Source organism: Oncorhynchus tshawytscha, linkage group LG01, assembly GCF_018296145.1.
Source record: "Oncorhynchus tshawytscha isolate Ot180627B linkage group LG01, Otsh_v2.0, whole genome shotgun sequence".
Classification (NCBI taxonomy): domain Eukaryota; kingdom Metazoa; phylum Chordata; class Actinopteri; order Salmoniformes; family Salmonidae; genus Oncorhynchus; species Oncorhynchus tshawytscha.
This window is the reverse complement of record NC_056429.1, coordinates 29226970-29250597: the sequence shown is the minus strand read 5'-3', so window position 1 is coordinate 29250597 and position 23628 is coordinate 29226970. Positions and strand designations below refer to the sequence as shown.

Sequence of the window (23628 nt, the reverse complement as noted above, 5' to 3'; positions counted from 1 at the left end):
ATAAATGACCAGCATGGTCGTATAATAATAAGGCAGAACAGTTGAAACTGGAGCAGCAGCACGGTCAGATGGACTGGGGACAGCAAGGAGTCATCATGTCAGGTAATCCTGGGGCATGGTCCTAGGGCTCAGGTCCTCCGAGAGAGAGAAAAAAGAGAGAATTAGAGAGAGCATATGTGGGGTGGTCAGTCCTCTTCTGGCTGTGCCGGGTGGAGATTATAACAGAACATGGCCAAGATGTTCAAATGTTCATAAATGATCAGCATGTTCGAATAATAAGAAGGCAGAACAGTTGAAACTGGAGCAGCAGCACGGCCAGGTGGACTGGGGACAGCAAGGAGTCATCATGTCAGGTAATCCTGGGGCATGGTCCTAGGGCTCAGGTCCTCCGAGAGAGAGAAGGAGAGAATTAGAGAACGCACACTTAGATTCACACAGGACACCGAATAGGACAGGAGAAGTACTCCAGATATAACAAACTGACCCTAGCCCCCGACACATAAACTACTGCAGCATAAATACTGGAGGCTGAGACAGGAGGGGTCAGGAGACACTGTGGACCCATCCGAGGACACCCCCGGACAGGGCCAAACAGGAAGGATATAACCCCACCCACTTTGCCAAAGCACAGCCCCCACACCACTAGAGGGATATCTTCAACCACCAACTTACCATCCTGAGACAGGGCCGAGTATAGCCCACAAAGATCTCCGCCATGGCACAACCCAAGGGGGGGGCGCCAACCCAGACAGGATGACTACATCAGTGAATCAACCCACTCAGGTGACGCACCCCTTCCAGGGACGGCATGAGAGAGCCCCAGTAAGCCAGTGACTCAGCCCCTGTAATAGGGTTAGAGGCAGAGAATCTCAGTAGAAAGAGGGGAACCGGCCAGGCAGAGACAGCAAGGGCGGTTCGTTGCTCCAGAGCCTTTCCGTTCACCTTCCCACTCCTGAGCCAGACTACACTCAATCATATGACCCACTGAATAGATGAGTCTTCAGTAAAGACTTAAAGGTTGAGACCGAGTTTGCGTCTCTGACATGGGTAGGCAGACCGTTCCATAAAAATGAAGCTCTATAGGAGAAAGCCCTGCCTCCAGCTGTTTGTTTAGAAATTCTAGGGACAATTAGGAGGCCTGCGTCTTGTGACCGTAGCGTACGTGTAGGTATGTACGGCAGGACCAAATCAGAGAGATAGGTAGGAGCAAGCCCATGTAATGCTTTGTAGGTTAGCAGTAAAACCTTGAAATCAGCCCTTGCTTTGACAGGAAGCCAGTGTAGAGAGGCTAGCACTGGAGTAATATGATCAAATTTTTTGGTTCTAGTCAGGATTCTAGCAGCCGTATTTACCACCAACTGAAGTTTATTTAGTGCTTTATCCGGGTAGCCGGAAAGTAGAGCATTGCAGTAGTCTAACCTAGAAGTGACAAAAGCATGGATTAATTTTTCTGCATCATTTTTGGACAGAAAGTTTCTGATTTTTGCAATGTTACGTAGATGGAAAAAAGCTGTCCTTGAAATGGTCTTGATGTGTTCTTCAAAAGAGAGATCAGGGTCCAGAGTAATGCCGAGGTCCTTCACAGTTTAGCAGTCAGAAAGAACATGGTCTGTTTCAGCTGGCTCTTTGTGACTGCTACAACATGGTCTGTTTCAGCTTGTTCTTTCTGACTGCTACAACATGGTCTGTTTCAGTTTGCTCTTTCTGACTGCTACAACATGGTCTGTTTCAACTAGCTCTTTCTGACTGCTACAACATGGTCTGTTTCAGCTTGCTCTTTCTGACTGCCACAACATGGTCTGTTTCAGCTTGTTCTTTCTGACTGCTACAACATGGTCTGTTTCAGCTTGTTCTTTCTGACTGCTACAACATGGTCTGTTTCAGCTTGTTCTTTCTGACTGCTACAACGTGGTCTGTTTCAGCTTGTTCTTTCTGACTGCTACAACATGGTCTGTTTCAGCTTGTTCTTTCTGACTGCTACATCGTGGTCTGTTTCAGCTTGTTCTTTCTGACCGCTACAACATGGTCTGTTTCAGCTGGTTCTTTCTGACTGCTACAACATGGTCTGTTTCAGCTCGCTCTTTCTGACTGCTACAACATGGTCTGTTTCAGCTTGCTCTTTCTGACTGCTACAACATAGTTGTAGTACTTCCGGCGCCGACAGAGATGGCCGCCTCGCTTCGCGTTCCTAGGAAACTATGCAGTTTTTTGTTTTTTTACGTGTTATTTCTTACACTAGTATCCCAGGTCATCTTAGGTTTCTTTACATACAGCCGACAAGAACTACTGAATATAAGATCAGCGTCAACTCACCATCAGTACGACCAAGAATATGTTTTTCGCGATGCGGATCCTGAGTTCTGCCTTACAACCAGTGTAACCGAGTGGATCACATGCAGCGACCAAAAAAAAAAAAAAAAAAAAAAACGACTCAGAAAAAGAGGGAAACGAAGCGGTCTTCTGGTCAGACTCCGGAGACGGGCACATCGTGCACCACTCCCCAGCATTCTTCTTGCCAATGTCCAGTCTCTTGACAACAAGGTTGATGAAATCCGAGCAAGGGTAGCATTCCAGAGGGACATCAGAGACTGTAACGTTCTCTGCTTCACGGAAACATGGCTCACTGGAGAGACGCAATCCGAAGCGGTGCAGCCAGCGGGTTTCTCCACGCATCGCGCCGACAGAAACAAACATCTCTCTGGTAAGAAGACGGGCGGGGGCGTATGCCTTATGGCCAACGTGACATGGTGTGATGAAGGAAACATACAGGAACTCAAATCCTTCTGTTCACCTGATTTAGAATTCCTCACAATCAAATGTAGACCGCATTATCTACCAAGAGAATTCTCTTCGATTATAATCACAGCCGTATATATCCCCCCAAGCAGACACATCGATGGCTCTGAACGAACTTTATTTAACTCTCTGCAAACTGGAAACGATTTATCCGGAGGCTGCATTCATTGTAGCTGGGGATTTTAACAAGGCTAATCTGAAAACAAGACTCCCTAAATTTTATCAGCATATTGATTGCGCAACCAGGGGTGGAAAGACCCTGGATCATTGTTACTCTAACTTCCGCGACGCATATAAGGCCCTGCCCCGCCCCCTTTCGGAAAAGCTGACCACGACTCCATTTTGTTGATCCCTGCCTACAGACAGAAACTAAAACAAGAAGCTCCCACGCTGAGGTCTGTCCAACGCTGGTCCGACCAAGCTGACTCCACACTCCAAGACTGCTTCCATCACGTGGACTGGGAGATGTTTCGTATTGCGTCAGACAACAACATTGACGAATACGCTGATACGGTGTGCGAGTTCATTAGAACGTGCGTTGAAGATGTCGTTCCCATAGCAACGATTAAAACATTCCCTAACCAGAAACCGTGGATTGATGGCAGCATTCGTGTGAAACTGAAGGCACGAACCACTGCTTTTAATCAGGGCAAGGTGTCTGGTAACATGACTGAATACAAACAGTGCAGCTATTCCCTCCGCAAGGCTATCAAACAAGCTAAGCGCCAGTACAGAGACAAAGTAGAATCTCAATTCAACGGCTCAGACACAAGAGGTATGTGGCAGGGTCTACAGTCAATCACGGACTACAGGAAGAAACCCAGCCCAGTCTCGGACCAGGATGTCTTGCTCCCAGGCAGACTAAATAACTTTTTGCCCGCTTTGAGGACAATACAGTGCCACTGACACGGCCTGCAACGGAATCATGCGGTCTCTCCTTCACTGCAGCCGAAGTGAGTAAGACATTTAAACGTGTTAACCCTCGCAAGGCTGCAGGCCCAGACGGCATCCCCAGCCGCGCCCTCAGAGCATGCGCAGACCAGCTGGCCGGTGTGTTTACGGACATATTCAACCAATCCCTATACCAGTCTGCTGTTCCCACATGCTTCAAGAGGGCCACCATTGTTCCTGTTCCCAAGAAAGCTAAGGTAACTGAGCTAAACGACTACCGCCCGTAGCACTCACATCCGTCATCATGAAGTGCTTTGAGAGACTAGTCAAGGACCATATCACCTCCACCCTACCTGACACCCTTGACCCACTCCAATTTGCTTACCGCCCAAATAGGTCCACAGACGATGCAATCTCAACCACACTGCACACTGCCCTAACCCATCTGGACAAGAGGAATACCTATGTGAGAATGCTGTTCATCGACTACAGCTCGGCATTCAACACCATAGTACCCTCCAAGCTCGTCATCAAGCTCGAGACCCTGGGTCTCGACCCCGCCCTGTGCAACTGGGTACTGGACTTCCTGACGGGCCGCCCCAGGTGGTGAGGGTAGGCAACAACATCTCCTCCCCGCTGATCCTCAACACTGGGGCCCCACAAGGGTGCGTTCTGAGCCCCCTCCTGTACTCCCTGTTCACCCACGACTGCGTGGCCATGCACGCCTCCAACTCAATCATCAAGTTTGCGGACGACACAACAGTGGTAGGCTTGATTACCAACAACGACGAGACGGCCTACAGGGAGGAGGTGAGGGCCCTCGGAGTGTGGTGTCAGGAAAATAACCTCACACTCAACGTCAACAAAACTAAGGAGATGATTGTGGACTTCAGGAAACAGCAGAGGGAACACCCCCATCCACATCGATGGAACAGTAGTGGAGAGGGTAGCAAGTTTTAAGTTCCTCGGCATACACATCACAGACAAACTGAATTGGTCCACTCACACAGACAGCATCGTGAGGAAGGCGCAGCAGCGCCTCTTCAACCTCAGGAGGCTGAAGAAATTCGGCTTGTCACCAAAAGCACTCACAAACTTCTACAGATGCACAATCGAGAGCATCCTGGCGGGCTGTATCACCGCCTGGTATGGCAACTGCACCGCCCTCAACCGTAAGGCTCTCCAGAGGGTAGTGAGGTCTGCACAACGCATCACCGGGGGCAAACTACCTGCCCTCCAGGACACCTACACCACCCGATGCTACAGGAAGGCCATAAAGATCATCAAGGACATCAACCACCCGAGCCACTGCCTGTTCACCCCGCTGTCATCCAGAAGGCGAGGTCAGTACAGGTGCATCAAAGCTGGGACCGAGAGACTGAAAAACAGCTTCTATCTCAAGGCCATCAGACTGTTAAACAGCCACCACTAACATTGAGTGGCTACTGCCAACACACTGTCAATGACACTGACTCTACTCCAGCCATTTTAATCATGGGAATTGATGGGAAATTATGTAAATATATCACTAGCCACTTTAAACAATGCTACCTTATATAATGTTACTTACCCTACATTGTTCATCTCATATGCATACGTTGATACTGTACTCTATATCATCGACTGCATCCTTATGTAATACATGTATCACTAGCCACTTTAACTATGCCACTTGGTTTACATACTTATCTCATATGTATATACTGTACTCGATATCATCTACTGTATCTTGCCTATGCTGCTCTGTACCATCACTCATTCATATATCCTTATGTACATATTCTTTATCCCCTTACACTGTGTATAAGACAGTCGTTTTTTTTTGGAATTGTTAGTTAGATTACTTGCTCGTTATTACTGCATTGTCGGAACTAGAAGCACAAGCATTTCGCTACACTCGCATTAACATCTGCTAACCATGTGTATGTGACAAATAAAATTTGATTTGATTTGATTTGAACATGGTCTGTTTCAGCTTGCTCTTTCTGACTGCTACAACATGGTCTGTTTCAACTTGTTCTTTCTGACTGCTACAACATGGTCTGTTTCAACTTGTTCTTTCTGACTGCTACAACATGGTCTGTTTCAGCTTGTTCTTTCTGACTGCTACAACATGGTCTGTTTCAGCTTGCTCTTTCTGACTGCTACAACATGGTCTGTTTCAGCTTGTTCTTTCTAACTGCTACAACATGGTCTGTTTCAGCTGGCTCTTTCTGACTGCTACAACATGGTCTGTTTCAGCTTGCTCTTTCTGACTGCTACAACATGGTCTGTTTCAGCTTGCTCTTTCTGACTGCTACAACATGGTCTGTTTCAGCTTGTTCTTTCTGACTGCTACAACATGGTCTGTTTCAACTTGTTCTTTCTGACTGCTACAACATGGTCTGTTTCAGCTTGTTCTTTCTGACTGCTACAACATGGTCTGTTTCAGCTTGCTCTTTCTGACTGCTACAACATGGTCTGTTTCAACTAGCTCTTTCTGACTGCTACAACATGGTCTGTTTCAGCTTGCTCTTTCTGACTGCCACAACATGGTCTGTTTCAGCTTGTTCTTTCTGACTGCTACAACATGGTCTGTTTCAGCTTGTTCTTTCTGACTGCTAAAACATGGTCTGTTTCAGCTTGTTCTTTCTGACTGCTACAACATGGTCTGTTTCAGCTTGTTCTTTCTGACTGCTACAACATGGTCTGTTTCAGCTTGCTCTTTCTGACTGCTACAACATGGTCTGTTTCAGCTTGTTCTTTCTAACTGCTACAACATGGTCTGTTTCAGCTGGCTCTTTCTGACTGCTACAACATGGTCTGTTTCAGCTTGCTCTTTCTGACTGCTACAACATGGTCTGTTTCAGCTTGCTCTTTCTGACTGCTACAACATGGTCTGTTTCAGCTTGCTCTTTCTGACTGCTACAACATGGTCTGTTTCAGCTTGCTCTTTCTGACTGCTACAACATGGTCTGTTTCAGCTTGTTCTTTCTGACTGCTACAACATGGTCTGTTTCAGCTTGTTCTTTCTGACTGCTACAACATGGTCTGTTTCAGCTTGTTCTTTCTGACTGCTACATCGTGGTCTGTTTCAGCTTGTTCTTTCTGACCGCTACAACATGGTCTGTTTCAGCTGGTTCTTTCTGACTGCTACAACGTGGTCTGTTTCAGCTTGTTCTTTCTGACTGCTACAACATGGTCTGTTTCAGCTTGTTCTTTCTGACTGCTACATCGTGGTCTGTTTCAGCTTGTTCTTTCTGACCGCTACAACATGGTCTGTTTCAGCTGGTTCTTTCTGACTGCTACAACATGGTCTGTTTCAGCTCGCTCTTTCTGACTGCTACAACATGGTCTGTTTCAGCTTGCTCTTTCTGACTGCTACAACATGGTCTGTTTCAGCTTGCTCTTTCTGACTGCTACAACATGGTCTGTTTCAACTTGTTCTTTCTGACTGCTACAACATGGTCTGTTTCAACTTGTTCTTTCTGACTGCTACAACATGGTCTGTTTCAGCTTGTTCTTTCTGACTGCTACAACATGGTCTGTTTCAGCTTGCTCTTTCTGACTGCTACAACATGGTCTGTTTCAGCTTGTTCTTTCTAACTGCTACAACATGGTCTGTTTCAGCTGGCTCTTTCTGACTGCTACAACATGGTCTGTTTCAGCTTGCTCTTTCTGACTGCTACAACATGGTCTGTTTCAGCTTGCTCTTTCTGACTGCTACAACATGGTCTGTTTCAGCTTGTTCTTTCTGACTGCTACAACATGGTCTGTTTCAACTTGTTCTTTCTGACTGCTACAACATGGTCTGTTTCAGCTTGTTCTTTCTGACTGCTACAACATGGTCTGTTTCAGCTTGCTCTTTCTGACTGCTACAACATGGTCTGTTTCAACTAGCTCTTTCTGACTGCTACAACATGGTCTGTTTCAGCTTGCTCTTTCTGACTGCCACAACATGGTCTGTTTCAGCTTGTTCTTTCTGACTGCTACAACATGGTCTGTTTCAGCTTGTTCTTTCTGACTGCTAAAACATGGTCTGTTTCAGCTTGTTCTTTCTGACTGCTACAACATGGTCTGTTTCAGCTTGTTCTTTCTGACTGCTACAACATGGTCTGTTTCAGCTTGCTCTTTCTGACTGCTACAACATGGTCTGTTTCAGCTTGTTCTTTCTAACTGCTACAACATGGTCTGTTTCAGCTGGCTCTTTCTGACTGCTACAACATGGTCTGTTTCAGCTTGCTCTTTCTGACTGCTACAACATGGTCTGTTTCAGCTTGCTCTTTCTGACTGCTACAACATGGTCTGTTTCAGCTTGCTCTTTCTGACTGCTACAACATGGTCTGTTTCAGCTTGCTCTTTCTGACTGCTACAACATGGTCTGTTTCAGCTTGTTCTTTCTGACTGCTACAACATGGTCTGTTTCAGCTTGTTCTTTCTGACTGCCACAACATGGTCTGTTTCAGCTTGTTCTTTCTGACTGCTACAACATGGTCTGTTTCAGCTTGCTCTTTCTGACTGCTACAACATGGTCTGTTTCAGCTTGTTCTTTCTGACTGCTACAACATGGTCTGTTTCAGCTGGCTCTTTCTGACTGCTACAACATGGTCTGTTTCAGCTTGCTCTTTCTGACTGCTACAGCATGGTCTGTTTCAGCTTGCTCTTTCTGACTGCTACAACATGGTCTGTTTCAGCTTGCTCTTTCTGACTGCTACAACATGGTCTGTTTCAGCTTGCTCTTTCTGACTGCTACAACATGGTCTGTTTCAGCTTGCTCTTTCTGACTGCTACAACATGGTCTGTTTCAGCTTGTTCTTTCTGACTGCTACAACATGGTCTGTTTCAGCTTGTTCTTTCTGACTGCCACAACATGGTCTGTTTCAGCTTGCTACATGGTGTTCTAAAAGACCGATTCAATTAACTTTCACTCAGACAAGCTGTGCCTGACCCCGTTAAGCTCAGCGATGCTGCTAATGTTCCCATGTAGAAACTGGAAAGTTAAAGCACCACCAGAATCCTTTATAATTGACATTTTACTATGAGGGTAATGTGAAGAATGGTTTGTCAATCAAACGTTTCTTCTAAAGTTCTCTTTCATTGTGTTCCATGTTAAATCATTTACACCAGGAACCAGGCCAACTCAAAGTATTTTTCAAGACGAGAGAGAGAACATTTAACAGCCTGGCCTATTTGGACCTCTAAATGGAGGGAAAGAGAGAGGAGAAAGGAAGAGAGAGATTTAACGGTAATGTACTGTTACAGTCTGAAATGACAGGGCAGAGTTCTGCAGTTTTTTCACACTGGAACTGAGAGTTGTGTGGGCCAGTTGGCTCAACTCGGTAAAGCACAACACTGGGCCGTTGGCATGGAGATGGAGAGCAGGATGGCTCCCTCTCTCCCTCCCTGCAAGGCCCCACTGCACCGCAAGACAGATAGGAACAGACTCTCAGAGGAATGGAAGAAAAAAAGGAATTAACTCCAGCCTTTTCAGCAGTTTCTGTCATTTCTTTAGCTGCTCACATGAGAGATAAAATGTTTTTATTTTGTTTTACCAAGCACCAACTCTGTTCACAAACCTTTTAGAAGTTCTAAATAATGTACGTTTTGTTTCTTGTCCCCAAGAGAGTCAGACTGGCATCTATAGAACAGGCTGTTCTGAACAGCTATAAGAAAATGCACTTTTTCAGACTAAACAATGGGAGGATTTATGTGGAGATGTGAAAGTACTATAAATTAAAAGGCTGTATGGCTATAAGTGAATGCTATATGCTAGAATGAACCTCCACCTCTTTTAAATCTCTTTTTAAGAGTTGTTGATTGGGCGGAAGGCTCCTCTTTTTGTTCCCAGAGTTGGTGACTAAATCAACTCAAGAGATACTTTATTATCCCAATGATTTGTCTGTTGGCTCATTCAAGCCTAATAGACAATCCCTGTTCTGAATCAGTAGAGAAAAAGCTTGATTGAGAGAGATGAAATAGTTTTCGGAAGTCATTTTGTAAGTGGATGTTGGCTGGGTAGAGCTGGCTGGAGGCTGGTCTGGTCAGGGCCATGGTGTCAGCCAAGGTGGCCCACTCCTTTTGTCAGACAGACCAGGCACAATAAAACCACTGATGCAGCTACAATATTACACAGTCTGACCCTCTCACTGACAACCATAAAAAGATCTGAAGTTTATGGGCTGTTTTAGAGTTTCAGAATATTTAAGATGATACTATCTGACAAAATGGTAATTCAATTGAGTGGAAAAATTCAAATGAAATTGACATGTCAGATTTCATAACGTAGAATACAAGAATACAATTGGAAAGTTAGTCATTATGCGGAAAGAAGGACAAATGAATCTTAATCATGTGAGTGCCCTTTTGTAAAATAAGCAAGGGGAATTAGACTGTACTAAATGTGGAATTGATTGACCATGCTGGGAGAGAGAGAGGGAGAGGGAGAGAGGGGTGCACATCAGTTGTTTTGGGGAATAATGAGCTGCGATGTTTGTTTGGAAGTAGCTGTTCTATATAAAGAAGGAACACCTTTTAAGGCAAGAAGATGATGTCAGTCGGTCACAGCTGGCCAACATCCACTCTGCCTCCCAAACATACTCAGAAAAATTCCAGAGGCAGGAGTAAAAACACCAGGACAACTTTTCAGATATATTTAGTATACTCAAACTGGGCTCCTAACAGTCTCTAAAATATACCAGGCAGGCTAGAAACCATCAGGTGGGTTATTACAAAAATGCAGGCACGCGGGCAAACGGTTTGTCATCGAAATCATTTCATGCGCAACTCACACACGAAGGCTGGCAGTGAAGGAGAGAGAAAGACAAGGCGCTGAGGAAATAAAGCGCGTTTCCACTCTGCTTGAGCTAGCGGGCGGGCGGGCGGGCGAGGCGAAGAGCTTCTGCCTTTGCGCTGAGAGAACGCAGCCAAAAAAGGACAGAAAGTGCCACGGAGGAGTGGAGGCCAGGGCTGCCGCTCTCAGGAGCTGCCAAACAATTCCTGTGAAAGCGCTCTTTTGGTGGAGGCTTGGATGTCCGACATCGCTGGGATATTAAGAGAAACACATAGGGAAAGTAGACACTGCATTATTTCATTTAGCTATTTCACATGCTATTTTTTCATGTACAACAGTCTACACCATCACACAGGTTATGACAGGTTGGAGTGATTCGAATAATGAGTGTTTATTTGGGCCTGGAGTACTACTGTTGCTATGCTACTAATGAGGGGGGCATGTGACTGATCTCAAATCATGTGGGATATCTGTCTCATGGTATTTTCACTGTCAGTTCTGTCATTTTACTGTAAAATGTTCATTACCTTTGTTGTGCTCTTCATATTTTTTGAGGGAGAGCGGAGGCTGGGGAATGGGGGCCTTATCCCCTGGAACCTCAGACAGAAATGAAAAATGTCCTGGTTATTCAGCATCTGAAACAGATTCTGAGAATTTTGTCCTAGTGAAGTCCTGATGACAAGGCATGTAGCTGTATCTAGACTCTTCTATCCAGGTTTTCTGATGGACCCACTACCAGTCACAGACTGGGCTATTAACATTAAGGTTTCTAACATTGGGGTGTTATAGATTTCCCCAAGACCCCTTCTGCTACCCTGAGAAGATAACTCAACCATGTCATATGTGTTCTGAAGTTCCCACTGTACATTCCCGTTACAAGCCCCCAGACCCAAATCAAATATTTCCCCATTATAAATGAACACATTCAAAGCAAGCAGTGGACATAGAATGAGTCTAGTTTACTAGCCCCTCTTTCTTTATTCCAGTCCAGTCATGTCATCCACCCCCTCTAGGATCAGGAACCTCCTTGAGAGCCTTCGTTTCCCCAGCCAACTGATCCCCGACCAGGCCAGTCGTGATTTGACAGTGTAGGAGGGCTCTGTGTGTGAAATCCTCAGCTGGCCATACCTCTATGACAGAATACAATGCTGCATAATTAGGATTCACCCCTGAAAACAAGACATGACAGAGATGTGTGTTTGTGTTTATTTTGTTTCATCGCACTGCAGTTTAACCCTTTAACTGTCACACCAAGAAATAGATATCAGAAAAAAACATTTTACAGTCTTGTAATTTTCAATTTTATACAGAATTAGTACTGAAAATGTGGCAATTTTTTTTGCTAATATTCACTTCTGGGTTTTGAACCATATTTGAAAAAATACAGGACTCCTATGCTAAAAGGCATTGGTTGAGATGTTAAAATATGCCAAACAAAATGAATATGTTTAATTTAATTTAAAATTGTACTTTTTGACGTGGCTGTCGACAGGCTGGCCTTTTAAGTCTTTATGTAATGACTGGTAGACTCACTATGCAGAGGTTTCCTCCCCAGAACATCACTAATCAGCACTTTACACACACACACACACACACACACACACACACACACACACACACACACACACACACACACACACACACACACACACACACACACACACACACACACACACACACACACACACACACACACACACACACACACACACACACACACACACACACACACACACACACCGTGGCAAGGTTGGCTAGCTGAATTAACCACACCTCATGGTACACTGAACCCTCTCGACTCAGGCCTGACAGGCTATCAATTCCAGGCTGGTGTAAAAAGCTCCAGTGTAATTCCTGAGTGAGGCCCTTGGATGTCCCAGTGCTGAAGTCATCCCGATAGCTCTGTGTGTGGTTTTCAACCACGGACAGTAACATCCTCACAACGCATCTGTAACATTAGAGCAATGTCTCGGCACGACTGGGAGGCTCATTCTCTGTGATTGCTGTTTTTACAATCACAACCTCTTTAATTTGTCAACCGTGGTTGTGTAACTAGAGAGTGAGAGATGGGTAATAGGGTATTGTGTCAGTCAAGGTCAAAATGGATTACAGCCGCATGCTTTTGTAACATTTTTACAACGTGCCTGTAACCTTAGCAGCGTTATCTCATCCCCTCCAGCGTTCTAGTGGTGTTGAGGGGATGTTGAGTGTTACAGGGGTATGTGTGCTATGTTCTGATTGGTGACCTGGGGAAGGAAAACCACTACTGTTAGGCCCTCTGGGCGTTTATACTGACCCTGACACAAAATACGTGGACACAGTATGGAGTCTAGGCCTTTACTGTAGGGATTCCATTGGTCCGGGAAAAAAAGAAGGCCTGTACGGAATGCTTCTGATCTACTGGTGTGTGTTCCTGCTTTCATTTAGCTCACAAACTTTTAAAAACTTTGTCCAGTTTTGTTCTGCAATAGTGTTTAAAAAAACAAAACAAATGACTGTTTGGCATGATCATTCAAAGTGACCCCACTGTCCAGCAGTCATGTTACTGATGATGCCTATGTATTGACTTTCCTTTTAGGAACATAGAACAGTTGAAGCAGCTGCACGATCAGATTCTATTGGAACAGCAAGAAGCAGCCAATTGGATCCAGCAGCAGGAGCAAGAGCAGGAAGTCCCACTTCTGCTGCAGCAGCCCCAGGAAGTGTCCTCTCCGCCCTCTCCTCCTCTTCCCCCTCCTCCCTCCTTCCAGGAGCTGGAGAGCAGCGCCATGCAGACTAGCACATTCAACTACGCCCGGCCCAAGCAGTTCATTGCTGCCCAGAGCCCCGGGGGGACAGTCCCTGTGGGGGGCTACGTCACCCAGTCCTCTGGCTCCTCTGGATCCAGCCTGCCCTCACCCCTCTCCCCACCAACCTCACACAAACCCTTCACCAGGGTCACCCTGCCTCCCTTCACTAAGGGCAGCAGCATCGGGTCTCAGTCCCCGTCCTCTCCCTCCTTCCCTCCTCCACCCCCTCCCTTCCTCAGCAGCAGCATGTCTTCTCCATCAGGCCCCAGCCAAGACTTTCCCCCACCCCCTCCTCCACCCATCTCCTCGACTCCCCCTTCTCCCCGGCCACTCCAGCAGCTCTTCCCCCTTCACTTCCATGCCCCAATCACCTGCTGGCTTCCTGGCCTCCGTCCTGCCAGCCACGCCCACGAGCCCGTCCGTCAACGCCCTGGGCCTGCCTAAAGGGAATGGGACTATGTGAGTATCCTCAGTGTTACACAGCCACACTGGCTCTAGACACAGCTACACTGGCTCTAGACTCAGCTACACTGGCTCTAGACACAGCTACACTGGCTCTAGACACAGCTACACTGGCTCTAGACACAGCTACACTGGCTCTAGACACAGCTACACTGGCTCTAGACACAGCTACACTGGCTCTAGACACAGCTACACTGGCTCTAGACACAGCTACACTGGCTCTAGACACAGCTACACTGGCTCTAGACACAGCTACACTGGCTCTAGACTCAGCTACACTGGCTCTAGACACAGCTACACTGGCTCTCCATGGGGCAGTACCCTATACTTTCAGGCCAGTTCATTCCCCAGTCAAATGGTTGTATAGCATATCAGTCAGTGAGTGACAGCCTGCGGCAGGTCTGTCTCTGTGGAGCCAGGCTGGCTCTCCCTCTCCCTCCATTCTCATCAGGACAGCCTGCGGCAGGTCTGTCTCTGTGGAGCCAGGCTGGCTCTCCCTCTCCCTCCATTCTCATCAGGACAGCCTGCCACCTGGCAGCAGCTGGAGGCTGGAGTTCTGCTGCTAGATGGAAGATGGCCTGTTTAAATTCTTATTCAGCATATTTACAACCCAGAGACCAGCCAGGGGCTCGTACAGACACTCAGCTCAGAGAGCACCGTGTCTCTCAGTGTCCTGGGCTGTGTAAATGTGTGTGTGTGAGTTAAGAATATTTACACAATGACTTTAGAATAAAGGGTGTGTCAAAGTCAAATCAACATCTATTTGAAGGGTTTATGCAAAGCTGAGATTTCAACACACACTACTGGGCATTTTCCAAAACACAATAGTGTTTCTCAAGTCAAGAAACCTTACCTTCTCAGGCCAGGCCTGACTATGAGTCGGCTGCACCCAGAGTGAGCTCGGTCATGTTTATGTTTATTTAATTGATAGAGATCTGGTGTTGTGTAGATAATCCTGGCTCTGGCTCTGCTTGATGATGCCTGGCCTTCTGGAGAAAACATCCACTGTCAAACACGCTCTCCCCCTTCCCCTTTAAGGCAATTCCACATCTCCTTCCTTCCCTCGCCCTCTTTTTCATCAAGCCCTCTCCTCTGTCTGTTTCCCCCTCACCGGGGCATTCCTGCAGCAGGGGAGAGATATAAGAGGACTCTGTCTGGAAGGCTGCAGTTGGACATGTTCAGATAAGGGAATGAGAAACAGAAAGAAGTGGCTTTATTCTGTCTCAATCAAGGGTTCAAATAACTCCTAGTCAGTCTGACACACACACACACACACACACACACACACACACACACACACACACACACACACACACACACACACACACACACACACACACACACACACACACACACACACACACACACACACACACACACACACACACACACACACACACACACACACACACACACACACACACACACAGCATATTGCATATCATGGCGATGTGATCTACTGTAGAAAGAAACAGCTGCCACTGTTGACTAACGGTCTGAGGTCCCATGTTCTAAACCCTACGTCTGTTGTTGTGTTCTGTCAGCAGTGCTTTCCCCCGGAAGCAGTCCAGAGGAACCCCACGCCTGGCCTCTGACTCTGACATCCAGGGAACCAAGGATGCTGTCATTCAGGACCTGGAGAGGAAGCTACGATTTAAGGAGGAGCGCTTGAGCAATGGACAACAGGTGTGTGTTACAGAGTGCCTTCACAACACTGTAGATGACTGTGTGTTTGTAGGTAACTCGGGAATTAAGGTATTGCTGTAACATTATTTAATACATATTATTAACAAGAGGTCCATCATGTCAAATATCAATCAAGTTTCATTCCCAACCATTAATACATGCATAACTATGTCACAGATATGTTCACAGACCAGCGTTTCTGCTGATGTTAGAACAGGCCCGGTACTATAGTGAGTCCAAAAGAACCTTTTGACTTGGAGAGGACAAAACATCCCCCCCCATGTCATCCATTTCACAAGTGTATCTCAGGAAGACTGTATCTTATTAATATCTGTGACGAGTGTGTGTTGCTGTTGCGACTGACACACTAACCCCGGCTGACCCATTAATCGGTGCTTCCAGAGGTTAACCTACGAGGAGAAGATGGCTCGCAGGCTGCTGGGGGCAGACAACGCAGCCACAGTACTAAACACACAGCAGCAGGACCAGGAGCCAGTCACACAGGTACGCTGCTGCTGCAACTATACCAGGAACACACACACACACACCTGGACAGGTATACACACACACTCACTTGGGCTGGACTGGACAGGTGCAGACTCACACACTACTCACAGAGTCACAAAATACTTGTCTAGGATCACCGCCTCTGTGCTACACTGTAGTATTGCGTGTGTGTGTGGCATACACACCTACATTAGTCATATTTGTCAGTCACACCGCTTCACTCAGAGTTGTGTCGGTGTGCAGGGTTACTGAATTTCCGAGTCTATTTTTCCACCTGAATGCTGGCCTGTGATGTTTATTATTGAAAAAGGCTATATTATATTTCGGCTACACTGGAAACACTTTAATTTAAAGCATGCAATGAAGCTTTGATATGAACAGAATACTATCCTACAGAACCCTCTTTAAAAACACTCTGTTATTAAAACTGGCAGACTCCACAGTGTTGATACGGACGCAGTTGGAAAGGAGTTGAATGTAGCCATTTGTTCCCCTCCGAAACATTTAAAAAGCTGTATAGAACTGTGATAGTGTCAAATATAGACTACAGCTACACAGATTAATACAACACGTAGTCTTAAAGATGTCCAAAACACAAAACCTCATTGCAGAACACCCGTCTAGTTGTTGCATTGACTAAAGTCAAGCCTCAGTGCCAAGTAAACAGAGTTTGTCCTCACACAGCTGCAGACAGTGGCAGCGGTGTTTTGTGGAGGTCAGGGCTGGTCTGTGCTGCTGTGCTGTGATGACGTTGGGCTCTGGCTGCCTGGAGGCCCATGGGACTGAGCCTGGTTCCCTGTCTGATAGAGATCGGCTCTGCATGGCTCTGGGCATTACTCTGCCTGAGGCTGTGAGTTTGCCTGTTCCAAATCAGAGGATATGTGATGAAAATATGTGTGTTTTGTGGAAATGTGAAATGGTATAAGACTTGACAATGTTACACACTCTTTCATGAATTGTGGTAAGTGCATGCACGCCCACGCCCTCCTGGTGTGTGGTTGGACCTCAGGTCGTGACGTCATACAGTAACACAGAGGCAACACCTCATTATTATTTTATGTCTTCGCAGGACTCCAGTTCATCTGATATAGAATCGGTCCCTCAAAAGGTTATTCAAGCCTCTTTCTCTCTCTCTCTTTCCTTCTCACTCACTGTGTGTGGTCACTCCCCGTGCTTAAGCCATTCAACAAAGCCACACTGATAATAATTATATCACACACACACTGACCGTAACAGGATCAGGCCTGGGAACCTGCAAATGAACTGATAAGGATAAAGACAAACATACATTTGACAAAAAAGCAGATGGGAAAAAGTTAATTCATGGTTCTGTTAAGGTCATTGTGGTGGTTCCATATCTTTTGACCGCCTGTGGTCTTCAGTCAGAGCTGACCCAATTACTGACCAATACTGTTTATGAGAAACCCAGTAAGTATGGCCAAGGCTTTGTCCCTGTGCATGGCTGTTACTTTTAATGTATATGTTGATTCATTGACTCTCGGTGTGTTGATTGGTCACTTTTGATGTGTCAATCAGATATTGGCGCCTGCATGAGCTTGTTTCCAACACGAGACATGAGATGCTAAAATGAACATGGTCCACTGTCATCAGAACTATGGGTTACACCCATAGCTGTGCGTGTGTGTGTTACGTGTCACATGACCTATATACTTGTCTCTTGTTTGTGTATGTGCGTGAGCGAGTGAATGAGAAACAGAGAGAACAAGAATTCAAGGGAGGGGGGGGGAGGAGGAAGAGAGAGAGAAACGTTTGCGAGAAGGAGGGGAGACAGGGATTGAGGGAAAAAAATAGATTTACACTTTGGTGAGCGTTGGCAACATACTCCAGTCCTCCCATTACCAACGCTTTGCCTCCCCTTGAGATGTCATAACCCTTCAGCTGTGTCTTAGGCCTGTAATTATCAGTCAGTCAGTCAGTACACTCTACTCTCCAGATGTTGCCTCTGCCACAACAGACTGGGCCAGGATGGTGAGAGATTGAGATTGAAAGAGAGTGGAGGAGGTATTGAGAGAGAGAAGAGGAATAGACAGAAAAGGAGGGAGGAATAGAGAGTTGACAGGAATGGCTGACGGGAAAAGGAGAATATTGGTTTTCCGTAACTCACTGTTCTTGAATGAATGAAAGGATAAATCAAAGCATGCATGAGTGACAGACTGTTCTTGGTGGAGTGTGCTTCTTGTTCATCTGACCCCGTTCCTCTGTGATTTCAGGCTCTTCCTGTAATAGTGATGCTCCTTGAACTCCGTCTCCCGGGGTTAACCCTGCTCCCTCTCTGTGTGCACTGCAGGAGTACAAGGTGTCCAGCTTCGAGCAGCGCCTGATCAGTGAGATTGAGTTCCGTCTGGAGCGCTCTCCAGCGGAGGAGTCTGACGACGATGTGCAGCATGACGAAGACTCTACAGGCCAGGGGGTGGTGCCATTCTTCGACAGCAAGCTCAAACACTACAAGGTGTTTGAGGGCATGCCCGTCACCTTCTCCTGCAAGGTCATCGGAGACCCCAAGCCAAAGGTCAGAGGTCACACAGATCACAGAGTGATGATGTGGAAATATAGTGGACTGATTCATCGTTGGTCTCATACACCAGGACGCCGTATTCTAGTATTTTTTTATTGTATTTAATGTCAATATTATCACTGCTACACTATTTAGTTATAGTGTATTGTTGTATGCTGAACCTATTTAATGTACTGCCATATTGTTCTGATAATGTGGAGTTGATGTGTGGTGTTGTTAGGAGGAACATGTATAGTTATAGGGGCGTGGCCTGCCGTACTAACATCTCTGAGTCCTCCACTGCGGGCAGCATCAGAGGGCCTCTGTAATGACTGGGTGATGACAGGCATCAGATGAATGGAAGAGATAGAAAAAGAGAGGATAGATAGAGGATGGAGGGGTATAATATGATGTAATGTAATAATATACCACCCTTCCCTCCCTACTCCTATCCACTTCTATAGGTCATTGTGTCCCCTAAAGATCTACTGGTTTAAGGATGGGAAGCAGGTCATTGTGTAACTCTGTGGTGTCTATCCTGTCCCTTATAGATCTACTGGTTTAAGGATGGGAAGCAGATCTCTAAGAGGAGTGAACACTACAGGATCAGCCGCAACGCTGACGGAACCTGCAACCTCCACACCGCCGCCGCCTCATTGGACGATGACGGCAACTACACCATCATGGCTGGTAACCCCGAGGTGAGAACACCTGACCCACCCACCCAACACACACACACACACCCACCCACCACACACACACGAGTAACTGATTCACACCCCATGTAGAAAACTCTGCACAGACTTTCACACCAAGTTGTTTCACACTAATCTACTGTACACAAGTGACATACACACACTGTATCTATGGACTCGCACATTATCAGGACCAAACCGTTTGGCAGCCAGTGGTGCCGTTTGGCAGCCAGTGGTGCTGATGCTGTTAGCAGTCATTAGTTCTGGAGAATAATAGCCATGGAGAAGATAAGGGTCTCCAGCCAGCAAGGGGAAGCAGGCGTTGAGTGAGACAGGAAATCACTAAAGCCTTCATGAGGGTCGAGAGTTCATGTACTGTTGGCTGTCTGAGAGCCTGGCCAACTTCAACACATTGTACTTCCTCCCTGAAGTGTTGGGTTTTAGTTGAGTTTGAGTATGAACAGTCATAAATGTCGAACAAACGTCTCTCTCTCTCCCTCTATCTCAGGGGAGGGTGAGCTGTACTGGCAGGATGATGGTCCAGGCAGTGAACCAGAGAGGGAGGAGCCAGCGCTCTGCACCTGGACATGTTCGCAGGTACAGGAAGACTACAATACCTGCATCGCAGGAAATGCAGATGAGCTTTATGATTTACATAAATTCACTGATAACCTACACTGACACATGGTTATATGACCAGTATTGAAATTTTCATGGAGCCTACTTTTGGCCAGCCTAACTGTTACGCACACCTCTATGAAGAGGGAACGCAACACCCTGCTACAACTAGACTCTCCGTGAAGCGAAAAAGGTATGGACTGTAGGTGCAAGTAAGAATGACAACAGGCAGAATGTGGTACCGTTTACAAGGACTTTATTCCTTTACACGGTAATATGGGGAAAAGGGGCTGGACGGAACCAAAGCAAAGAAAGTAAATCTCAAAGCCCCCCTCTCCTATCTACCTGCCTACCCACTACTTACCTAATTTAGCACCACCTGGTGCCCTAACCAAAATACAAGGGGTGGTCCGCCCAGGTCTTACCTAGTGTGCCTAGACAGCGATTATGCTACGGGTATATGTATGCCCGCGGGCCTCTTGCCTAAACACTCCCTAGGTGCCTTCCCCTTCCCCCCTGGGAACAAATGAAACAGAATATTAAACAATTTCAAACAAACTAAGAAACAAAAGGATGTCAAATAAGCTCTATCTGAGCAACAAACTCACAGAACATACCACTTTCCAGCAAAATCAACCTCTATCACAATCAATCTCAGCAATCCCTACCTCCAAAAAGATCTCCCTCCTGAACAGAACACTGGCTTTTATATAGCTTCAGAAGGAATGGGTAATTGGAGACAGCTGTGTCTTGACGAGGGGGCGGGGTCAGCTCTCCAATTAGCCCTGGAGTCGACCAATCAGCTGCTTGAGGGATTTCAGGAAGCCATTTCCTGAAATAAACACATGCAAATACACAATCTACAACACATAATCTGGGGAACGTAACACACCCACCACAAAAATTGCAAACCTAGTTTTGCAATAATAAATGCCAACGTATCCCCAGTTAGTAAACCCGTGATAGAGCGTCAGCAACCACATTCGCCGAGCCCTTCACATAAGCTATCTGTACATTATATCTTTGCACAATCAGAGCCCACCGCATAAGGAGGCGGTTCTGGTTGTACATTTGTTTCAAGAACACCAACGGATTATGGTCTGTGAAGACCACTACAGGCAAGGCACTGGAGCCCACATATACCTCAAAGAACTGTAAGGCAAGCAATAAAGCCAGAGTCTCTTGTTCGATTGTAGAGTACCTTGACTGACACGAGTTGAACTTACGGGAGAAGAAACTGACGGGCCGATCCACTCAGTCTTCATCTTCCTGTAAGAGAACCGCACCCACCCCCATAATACTAGCGTCTACCTCCAACTTAAAAGGTTTGTCAAAGTTGGGGCGGCAAGCACTGGGGCACTACAAAGTAGCGCTTTAGCGGACTCAAAAGCGTAGTTACAGTCCTTGGACCACTTGAATGGTACCTTGGGACTAAGCAGAGATGAAAGGGGAGCAACTACCATCGAGAAATTCTTACAGAATGTACGATAGTACCCTACCATCCCTAGGAATCTGCGCAACTGGCGGCGAGTAGTGGGAGCAGGAAAAGCAACAATTGCTTCCACTTTGCCAGTTACTGGGCGCACTTGACCTCGTCCCACTTGTTTCCCTAAGTAAGTCACTGTAGCCTTCCCAAACTCACACTTGGCCAAATTGAGGGTTAAAGAAGCCTTCTCCAACCGCTGAAACACACTTTTCAAAGTGGAGAGATGATCAGACCAAGTAGACGAATGAATCACCACATCGTCAAGGTACGCAGTACAATTTGGCACATCTTCAAACACAATGTTAACTAGCCACTGAAAAGTAGCAGGTGCATTACACATGCCAAAGGGCATCACAGTGTATTGTACAAAGTTATCTGGCGTAACAAAAGCCGATATGTCAGAAGCTCGAGAGGTCAGAGGCACCTGCCAATAACCTTTTAACAAATCTAACTTACTAACGTAAGCAGCAGAGCCTATTCTATCAATACAGTCATCTAAGCGAGGTAGAGGAAAAGAATCAGACTTTGTAACTGCATTTACGCGACGATAGTCCGTACATAAGCGGGACGTACCGTCAGGCTTAAGAACAAGAATACATGGAGAACTCCAGGAGCTGTTACTGGGTTTTGCCATGTCATTCTGTAATAAATAAGCTACCTCACTTTTCATTACCTCTCTTTTCTTAGCATTAACCCGGTACGGATGCTGACGTATAGGAACAGCGTTCCCCACATCCACGTCATGTTCCAAGATGGAGGTGCGACTTGGAATGTCCTGAAACACACTGAGAAAACTGTTTATCAATAGGATAAGATCCTTAGTTTGATCATTATCCAAATGTTCCATTTGAGAGGGTAACTTCTTCAGCATCTCTGAATTACATAGGCGTTCACCTTGCTGTAATGTATGGCGTAACTCCAACCCGTCCTCCTTATCCTCATCTAGGTCCCAGCCAGGCTTCAGCACCACCGCAGCCACACTGGAGACGGCGGGCTGGACCGGCTTACCTGAGGAGCTGTCGGGAGAATCACGCACATAATATGTTTTCAGCATGTTAACATGACACACACGGGAAGAACGCCTTCGATCTGGTGTCTTTATCACATAATTGGTGTCATTGAGTTTCTTTTCCACCAGATATGGTCCAGAAAAACGTGCTGACAGAGATGAGCCAGGGATTGGCAACAAAACTAAAACTTGATCCCCTGGTGCAAATGAACGGCCAACAGCCTTTTTGTCATAATGCAACTTCATGCGTTTTTGAGACGAGGAGAGAGACTTTTGGGCTAACGCACATGCGGCGTGCAGTCTCTCCCGCATCTTACTGACATAATCCAACACATTTTTAGGGGCGCTACTGGGTGTAGGAGATAAGATATGCTCCTTCAAAACTTTCAGCGGACCCCGTGGGGTGTGTCCAAACACAAGGTCAGCAGGGCTGAACCCTAAGGACTCTTGTATCGTTTCCCTTATAGCAAATAGGACAAAGGGCACCCCCTCATCCCAATCAGTACTGGTATCCATACAATACTTGCGTAGCATTGCCTTCAGTGTCTGATGCCAGCGTTCTAGAGCCCCTTGACTCTCTGGATGATACGGACTGGAGACCTGATGGGAAATACACAATGTCTTTAACACATTTGAAAACAGTTTAGACATGAAGTTGGATCCCTGATCAGTTTGGATTACTTTAGGGAGTCCAAACGTAGAGAAGAACTTCACCAGTGCCTTCACCACAGTCTTAGCCGTTATAGTACGGAGAGGAATAGCCTCTGGGTATCGAGTAGCACTGCACATTATTGTTAGTAGGAACTGGTTACCTGACCTGGTTTTCGGCAATGGACCTACACAATCAATTATCACTCTTTCAAACGGTTCCCCTACCACAGGAATCGGGCAGAGTGGCGCTCGTGGAACTGTTTGATTCACTTTCCCAGTGAGTTGACATATGTGACATGTTTTACAAAATTGGACCACGTCAGACTTCAAACCTGGCCAGAAGAAATGACGAAGGACCCGGTTATAGGTCTTTGTGATCCCCAAGTGTCCAGACCACGCCTGGTCATGGGCGAGTGACAGCACCTGCTGTCGGAACGGTGTAGGAACAACCACTTGACACACTTCACTCCAGTCATTAATGGTGTCATGAGATGCCCATTTACGCATCAAAACTCCTGCTTCCATAAAGTAGGCAGTCTGTCTAGTTTTAGCTTCCTCAATGGAAATTACCGAAGCAAAACACTTGCGAAGACTGGTGTCTTCTTTTTGACATTCAATCACCTTCTCAGGGGTGACAGACAAAAGAATGTCATGTAATTGGGGCGCGATTTCGTTTTCCCCTGCCTTAGTTTTTACGGGGGTAAAAACTGTCGGCAATGCAGAAGGAATACTCAGTGCATTGTCTTCTACCTCA

General features: G+C 46.3%; 1 protein-coding gene across 1 annotated transcript in view; it reads left to right on the top strand.

The window, feature by feature from the left end:
• The window catches only part of LOC112248996 (palladin-like), a 102343-nt gene that overhangs the window by 68287 nt on the left and 10428 nt on the right, over positions 1 to 23628 (top strand). The window contains 7 exon segments of the mRNA XM_042320136.1: positions 13035 to 13548; positions 13550 to 13704; positions 15255 to 15393; positions 15796 to 15897; positions 18209 to 18430; positions 18967 to 19116; positions 19619 to 19707. Of these exon segments, the coding sequence (XP_042176070.1) occupies positions 13035 to 13548; positions 13550 to 13704; positions 15255 to 15393; positions 15796 to 15897; positions 18209 to 18430; positions 18967 to 19116; positions 19619 to 19707 (1371 nt within the window).